The sequence below is a fragment of the Mixophyes fleayi genome, chromosome 5 (genome assembly GCF_038048845.1).
Source record: "Mixophyes fleayi isolate aMixFle1 chromosome 5, aMixFle1.hap1, whole genome shotgun sequence".
Classification (NCBI taxonomy): domain Eukaryota; kingdom Metazoa; phylum Chordata; class Amphibia; order Anura; family Limnodynastidae; genus Mixophyes; species Mixophyes fleayi.
In genome coordinates this window covers 435,166-444,193 of record NC_134406.1, presented here as the reverse complement: position 1 = coordinate 444,193, position 9,028 = coordinate 435,166, and the positions used below count along the sequence as shown (strand labels likewise).

Below are 9,028 nucleotides of genomic sequence, written 5' to 3'. Positions count from 1 at the left end.
CCGTTCCCCTTCCTCCCGCCCCCGCTCCTGCTCTCCTTCTCTCTCTACCACCCTCCTCCTCTCCTCTCTCTCTCTCACCCTCCTCCTCTCCTTTTCCCTCTCCCACCTTCCTCCTCTCCTTCTCTCTCTCCCACCTTCCTCCTCTCCTCTCTCTCTCAACCTCCTCCTCTCCTTCTTCTCCCACCCTCCTCCTCTCCTTCTTTCTCTCCCACCGTCCTCCTCTCTTTCTCTCTCTCCCACCCTCCACCTCTCCTTCCCCGTTCCCCTTCCTCCCGCCCCCGCTCCTGCTCTCCTTCTCTCTCTACCACCCTCCTCCTCTCCTCTCTCTCTCTCTCTCACCCTCCTCCTCTCCTTTTCCCTCTCCCACCTTCCTCCTCTCCTTCTCTCTCTTTTCCACCTTCCTCCTCTCCTCTCTCTCTCTCCCTCCTCCTCTCTTTCTCTCTCTCCCACCCTCCTCCTCTCTTTCTCTCCCTCTCACCCTCCTCCTCTCCTTTTCTCTCTCCCACCTTCCTCCTCTCCTCTCTCACCCGCCTCCTCTCCTTCTCTCTCTCCCACCCTCTTCCTCTCTTTCTCTCTCTCCCACCCTCCACCTTTCCTTCCCCCTTCCCCTTCCTCCCACCCCCGCTCCTCCTCTCCCTCCCCTGCTTAGTGCCGTCTGGTGTGTGGTCAGTGTTAGAGGAGAAGACACTGCCAGTTTTTGATGGAGAATGGACCAATCCAGACTATGCTACAGATTAATCTACAGTGTGTGCGATAAACTTATTAATCCTATGGACCAGGCACTACTCAGTGCACCCCATGGACTTCATCCAGTTCCAAGCAACCTGAAGGAGACGTCCACTAAGATATTTCTTTAAATTTCCATCTTCCAATTAATACAATAATTTGCAAAGATGGTTGAAAATGATTAACTTCTTTGCAGCACTAGTTGAGCTGTTTCATAATGAGCTGTAACATTATTGTGTCCTTCCATAGTGTCTGTCCTAGCACACATTGTAGCTGTCTACATTCTCTGTAGCATGTCTCTGGTCGCCCCCATATTGTGTTTCAATTGCAGTCTTACTATTGGAAATATATGGGATTGTGCTATGTTATCTGTTACACTGTAGGTGAGATATTCATGTTACCACTAAAGCTTCCTATTGTTTCATTATGCCAAAAGAGTAAGTCTATGTATATTCTAGATCTGTGTACACCATACATCAATAATTAGATTATCGGGTCAGGTAGACCAGACTATTGTTTAACAGAAGCTATCTTAGTTTACCTAAACCACAGGAGATCTAACTAGGGGTAGTGTCCCCTCCTCTGTTCCAAATCTAGCCAGGTAAGTGTTATGCTTAAAGCACAATAGAGTGAACATTATATTATACTGTAACCATTTATATAGATTGTAATTGTCCTGCTTTGGCATTTACTCACATGTTGCTGACAGTGAGAGACGGTAAGATTGCGCTATTAGCTACATTTCTTGGCAAACTAGATAAGGGTTAGGAGGGTATTCACAAGCTCTTTGTACCTGATTTAATCACCTTAATAAGGAAATGTGTATTATGCATTAATATCCTAAAACACAGAAGAAAGCCAAACACACACCTACAACCTGAGGCTATTATGAGGGTATAAGAAGGAGCAGTTCAGTGTTCAAGGATATGAATACCAGGCTGGTGTAGGAAGTAATGGTTTTTGCTACCTGACGGAAGGTGGAGATCAGGAGAAGGACTGCGAGGACCCTTGTTCCTCTTCCTTTGGATAAGTCACCCCAAGTCTTGTGAATCGGAGTGCTCACCAGAATCGAGGTGACAGTGAAGCCGGACCGCTGCCTTGCTGGCAGTCACTGAGGCTTTGCAATCCCGGGACTTGTGCTAAGGACTGCTTGTGACAGGATGGACCGCCTATGCCACCCTGTCTTTTGTTGCTGGGAATTGGCTGGGCTTACTTTGCCACCATTCCCCTTCATTATTTCAAATACACCCCAGTAGGAGTAGTCTGCTTCCACCACTGGACACCTTTGTGGCGTCCAGAACCAGGTTCCTTCGAGGGTAACTGTCACTGCTAGTGTACTCCCGTGCTGGTACACTTGGACTGGTACCCCTGAACGCTTACTATGGATCAGGGTGCTGTAGATGAATCCCCCTGTAGATGAATCACACTGGCCAGAGCTGCTGGGTAGCGACAGAGCGGTGGTACTGGAGAGCTGGGTCCAAAACTCAGAAACAGCCGGAGGGCAGATTAGATTTAGAGGCTAATCTGTAGGTCACAGGATTACAGCAATATTGAAGAAGTTGTCAAGCAGGGTCTATTTTGCTCAAGTGTCCTGACAAGGACAGTTCCACTGATTTAAAGGTATCAGTGGTCAGGTCCAGATGGAACATCAGAATGATACATTTCAGTGTACAAGGGCTCCCTTTTTATACAATTTTAGACACAGCCTCACAGGCTATTTTTAGAATTTGTTTATCCAAACATGGATTTACATGCAATGCAAAGCTAACAATATTTACATTTATCTGTGATATCCTAAAACCTTGCTGTGATTTCCTGCATCTTAATTTGGAGACAGTGGACATCTGACAACAAGTCTAATTACCCCTTCCTTTCTCTTAAGGGACATTGGTCACTCACATCAAAAGGTCTAATCAACATGAGATTAGCATGGGTGCTTTCTTCCAACAGTTGCAGAATACATATTTCCTCCAAAGAAAAGAATTCCCCAAGAAAAGTTGTAAACCCCAAACAAGACATTTCCTTGCACCAATATATGCAAAAGATTTTCTAAACAGAGGCTTATTGTATTAGATATATACATCAGCATTTCCTCTAGCAAGATTAAAACAGAAAAAAAGAATTTCCTCCCCTGGTGTCAGAAATAAAGATTTCCTGTATCAAAATATACACAATATCAAAAATAAGTGCATTGGCAATTATATAAAAAAGCGCCCTGCGCTATTTCCTTTAAATAAATTTATACTATAAGTTACTTGTAAGTGATCCAGTCACACTGCGATTGTCCTGTCTGTTGTATGTGCCTGCAACTAATACTCCTGTACATATGTTGGTTTTGTTCAGTTAATAAACCTTCCATTGGTTAAGTAAGTCTTTACCCAGAAACAGGGGAAGTCGCTGTCAGCCTGGGTAGAAGACGCTTCCTCACACCAACAAAGTAACAAGATAACAGTGGTCCTGGCATCCTGTTATAGGGAACAGAGACAGAAGGGGATGTTGCATCTCAACTACTATTTTCTTTAGTTTAATTGATACTTGTTGGCTGAAATTATCAGATTATAACTTGATAAATTGGAATCAACTAAAAAAAGAGGATTTGTTTTCTAGCAGACGGCAGCGTAAAAAAACAATCCTTACAAAACGTATAAATTGGGGGTTGGGAAACCTGAAAAAGTTTTGTTAGAAACAATTTCTCTGTATTGTAAATGATCTGCTCATTGTGGACTAAATCCTCTCCCGTCTGTGACAACCGGGATATCTGAGCACTGGACACACTGCAGTCATTCTACTTACAGACAATCGAACATTTTGTAGCCATTTTAATGTTTAATACCATTTCATTTACATAATGTCAATAAATCAGAGTGATCATGCATAAGAATTGAATGTTTAATGTAATTGCAGTATTAATCACGCATTTAACATGGAACGATTATGTGTTACAGTGATAACTTGTTTATCTGTATTATAACTCAGTCTGTGCAAGCAGTGTGCTGGGTACCCAGCGGTGCGCTGCGCAAGGTGCACGGTGCATCCAGCGGTGCGTTGTGCAAGGTGCACGGTGCATCCAGCGGTGCGTTGTGCAAGGTGCACGGTGCATCCAGCGGTGCGCTGCGCAAGGTGCACGGTGCATCCAGCGGTGCGCTGCGCAAGGTGCACGGTGCATCCAGCGGTGCGCTGTGCAAGGTGCGCTGTGCATCCGGCGGTGCACTGTGTATGCGCTGTGCATCCAGCGGAGTGCTGTGTATCCAAGGCTATCGCTCTGCAGTTCTGAGTATTGCCCATTTTCCCAGGACAGCCTTGATGCCTATGTGATTAGGGAGACAAAACTGTCTCAAATAAGACCCCAATTTTAATGTGACCATTAATGCAAAACACCCAGAGGTCCTGTCCTACCTATCAGCAATTGGATTGGGTCACACATCTCTGAGCTATAGGGGTACAGTGGAGATTCCTCTTATACTGATTGGCAGACATCAGCCTCATACATGATCCTGATTGGTAGAGTGTCCTCATTACGGTTTGTACAAATGAGTTTAATAAAACACTTTGCAGAACATGATCACGTTCCTATAAATGCTTCTTTATACATTACTTACTATTTGCAGATTTAAGCTTAGCTGTCCCTCTTACTTGTATAATACAGGTCTGGAACTGGCTGAAGGAGGAGAGAGACAATGGGAGATTCAGGGTATAAAATATACATCCCGACGGTCATGTTATTTCTTACAGCAGTAGACGGGTAGATCTTTAATGTGGTGCTGGATGGCAGAGCTGGACTGAGGGTGAGACTGGAGAGGTACCGATATGGGTACAAGGTTTGGGTCACAAATCCAGCTCTGATAAAACCTTTTCTACTACTCTTTCAGATTAATATCTGTCTGGGTGACAAGTGTATGATAAAATGGGGCCACAACGATTAGTCAGCCACAAACATGGGTGCAACAACTCCATCCAGAGCCTCATAATTCCTCTTCTCCCCGAGATATAAACACTGGAGGGTATTTACTAAACTAGTACAAATGTGCAGCTACAATATAGATCAGTTGTGTGCAAGTCAGATAATGCCAGCAAATGTCTGGTTGGTTAGTAGTTTATAGGTGAGTACAATATATCGCACCCACACCCTATATATGGGCGAGTAGCTTATAGATGAGTATCCTATATATGGGTGAGTAGTTTATAGGTGAGTACCATATATATGGGCGAGTAGTTTATAGGTGAGTACCATATATATGGGCGAGTAGTTTATAGGTGAGTACCATATATATGGGCGAGTAGTTTATAGGTGAGTACCATATATATGGGCGAGTAGTTTATAGGTGAGTACAATATATCGCACCCACACCCTATATATTGGCGAGTAGTTTATAGGTGAGTACCATATATATGGGCGAGTAGCTTATAGGTGAGTATCCTATATATGGGCGAGTAGTTTATAGGTGAGTACAATATATCGCACCCACACCCTATATATTGGCGAGTAGTTTATAGGTGAGTACCATATATCGCACCCACACCCTATATTGGCGAGTAGTTTATAGGTGAGTATCCTATATATGGGCGAGTAGTTTATAGGTGAGTACTATATATATGGGCGAGTAGTTTATAGGTGAGTACAATATATCGCACCCACACCCTATATATGGGCGAGTAGTTTATAGGTGAGTACCATATATATGGGCGAGTAGTTTATAGGTGAGTACCATATATCGCACCCACACCATATATATGGGCGAGTAGCTTATAGGTGAGTATCCTATATATGGGCGAGTAGTTTATAGATGAGTACCATATATATGGGCGAGTAGTTTATAGGTGAGTACAATATATCGCACCCACACCCTATATATGGGCGAGTAGCTTATAGGTGAGTACCATATATCGCACCCACACCCTATATATGGGCGAGTAGTTTATAGGTGAGTACCATATATCGCACCCACACCCTATATATGGGCGAGTAGCTTATAGATGAGTACCATATATCACACCCACACCCTATAGGGTAAGGGTTGCCAGTCATTTGAACTCTGCGATCTAGTCTAAAGACAGAAAATCCTTTGTAATCTGCCTTAGTGCAAAATTATTATTAGGTCAACTAGACAATGAAGCGTAAAATAACATAAAAAATATGAATTCTTAATAAAAGACACAATTGTACTTTATATTGCAAAAGTACAATTGTTACTTTTATTAAATATTGATCTTTTCAAACTAAACTTTTTACCAAACTTTATAATAATGAAAAGGTGTTTTTCCCCAACCTCCTGTGATGTTCAGAGCTGACTCTGCATATCCTGCGATAACTGAAAGAGGTTTCAGAATTACTGATGAGTTAGGGGCTTGGTAGTGGTGGGGGTCGCTGGTGATGGGTGGTCTACACTTCCACCACTGAAGAGTGAGCATGGACTATGTGGAGCTCTGCTCTCTTCGGAGGTGGGGTCGGTCCGAGATGAGATGTAGTTTGCATTTGAGAGCGGCTATAATATGAACTTTTCGGTGGCCCAGGAAGACAGAACAAGTGGCTGGGCGCTATGTGTTAATCCCCTTGATGCTATTAGGGAACTTTAAGTTGATGTAACCACCGATATGAGCAGATTACAGGTCAGGAGAATTGGAGCTCTCAGACTGGCTGTGATGGACCATTTGGCCACTTTTGCTATATGGTTTAAATCATGGTAAAATGGAGGAATATATCAGAGATTGTGAGAACTTACTATGGGAATCAAGCATGGGGATATTTTTATGGTTTTGGGAATTTCAGGGGTAAATATCATATGAGAAAAACTGTGGTGAGTGTTTGCTGGATACGTTTGATGCTTACACATCAGTGACCAGGAATGTGACCATATTGCTTGATACAGATAGAGACCAGTGGTAGAACTCAGTTACTGCTACAAGTTCTGGCAATGCACTGTTCCACCCCTGATAGAGACCTTCAACATGAGATATCTAAACCTAACCTCAGAGGAACAAAACTAAGGTTACTAAGGGTTGTCACAAACTTAATTACTGCAACTTATCTTCTGCAATGTGTGCTGATGAGGACCCTGCATCCCCGGATGTAACATGAAAACTGTAAATATTTAGGGGTCTATGTATCAATATAATGCGGTGCCAGTAAGTATGTCTGGCTGCAGATCACAGTGATGGCGATTTATTCACCACTGAAATTCACCAAGCCGGGGGCTGCTCTGGGAGCCCTAGTGATGTGACCCCTATGGTGCAAACTGTTATTCCTGTTTACGGCAACATATCGCTGCCGATAAAAGGAGGAAGAGCTGTGTGCGCACCCCCATCCACAGGAGGAAGAGCTGTGTGCGCACCCTCATCCACAGGAGGAAGAGCTGTGTGCGCACCCCCATCCACAGGAGGAAGAACTATGTGCGCACCCCCATCCACAGGAGGAAGAACTATGTGCGCACCCCCATCCACAGGAGGAAGAGCTGTGTGCGCACCCCCATCCACAGGAGGAAGAACTATGTGCGCACCCCCATCCACAGGAGGAAGAGCTGTGTGCGCACCCCCATCCACAGGAGGAAGAGCTGTGTGTGCACCCCCATCCACAGGGAGAGGCTCCAGCTGGATCCCACAGGAACTGACAGGTAACATCCCCTAATCTTTCTGCGAATCGCAAAGCTTTTCATTCATTGCAGAACATCGCGGTCCCCATATGAATCTATGGGGACTGCGTTAAGAAACGTTAAGTGGGTTATGGTAGGAGAAATCTTTAATTTCTTCTGCAAAATCTCTTGATACATTTGTCATTTTGGGAGAAAATTGTTGTTTTCTCCATTTTAATGGCTGATCGCAGTTTAATACCTAAACCCCACAATGTGCCAATCTCTGGGCACAGCAACTGAGAAAAGAAGACGGCCATGTTGAGTTATAAAAGGGAGGGGCTATGAGGAGTAGGTTATTTGGAGTAATAGGAAGAGTTGTGGGAGGGGTTATATGGAGTAATAGGTGGAGTAATGGGAGGGGTTATATAGAGTAATAGGAGGAGTTATGGGAGGGGTTATATAAAGTAATAGGAGGAGTTATGGGAGGGGTTATATAGAGTAATAGGAGGAGTTATAGAGGGGTTATATAGACTAATAAGAGGGGTTATAGGGAGGGGTTATATGAAGTAATAGGAGGGGTTATAGGGAGGGGTTATATGGAGTAATAGGAGGGGTTATATAGAGTAATATGAGGAGTTATAGAGGGGTTATATAGAGTAACAGGAGATTTTATATGGCATGGTTATATGGAGTAATGGGAGGAGTTATAGGGAGTGGTTATATGGAGTAATGGGAGGAGTTATAGGGAGTGGTTATATAAAGTAATAGTTTTGTTAGTATAGAAATAGGTGTTTATTTTTACCAGTTTATCATGCCCTGGAAGTTTGTGTGATGAAGCATTATTCTCTTATATAACATTCATCCCTCATTCACCAGTTCCATAATGTGACAATGGAGATGAGAGTCGTCATACAGCCATAACCTGGCACAAAGCAGAATATTACACGGCTTCCACTGCTCCTCTCTTTTATTGAACAAAAGGGTCTCTCTGTTCCAGACAGAATGCTCCAGATAGTGCTACACAGTAACACAGCTAATCCAGGCCTTTGAAGTTCAGTTATTTAAATAACTATAATCTATAGGAATAAGCATATACTGCAATAAGAAAATAATTGACACATTCAGGAAAACATAGTATGAAAGCATTTGAAAGACAACCAACCTCAGCTGTTCCAACAGTGGAACCGCATAAGACAGAGGTCACAGGTTGGAGACAACATGGAAGTAAATGTCCTGGACACTGTCACAGCTTTATCAGAGAACTTCATCTCCCAGGGCATGGAACCATTCTCAATATATATTTGTTATGATACTATATAGGTCTTTTGTCAATGGACCAGCATCTTATTGTCTTGGAAGTTGTAAAAGTTATAGACGGGAATGCATGTGTCCTGAGCTTGGCTGGACAACTCATTTGGCAACAAAGTGATGAAACATGAACGATCCAGTGAGACACCTGAAGAAGGTTTAGATTATTCTTTGGATTACTGTGTGTGATTGGGTCGGATGTGGAGTCCAGGTTCATGATGGACTTTGTACATTAAACGGCAATATTCTCCTCAAAAAGGGAGAGCAGTAGAAGGATAGCCCAACCAATAAGGAGCCCTAAATTGTGAAGGAAGAAGAGCAGCCATGGTCTACTGTCCTTTACATTCATCATAGCTGGCAGCTGGAAGAGAGGAGGACATAACTTAGTAATGGAGGACCACACATGATGGAAAATGTAAAAGACTACA

General features: G+C 43.4%; 1 protein-coding gene across 1 annotated transcript in view; it reads right to left on the bottom strand.

Moving 5' to 3' along the window:
• Positions 1–3,594: 3,594 nt before the first annotated feature.
• The window catches only part of SLC39A4 (solute carrier family 39 member 4), a 50,430-nt gene continuing 44,996 nt past the window's right edge, over positions 3,595–9,028 (bottom strand). Inside the window, exon 12 of the mRNA XM_075211484.1 lies at positions 3,595–8,961. Within this exon, the coding sequence (XP_075067585.1) occupies positions 8,833–8,961 (129 nt within the window). The 3' untranslated portion in view covers positions 3,595–8,832. The remainder of the gene's footprint in view (positions 8,962–9,028) is intronic.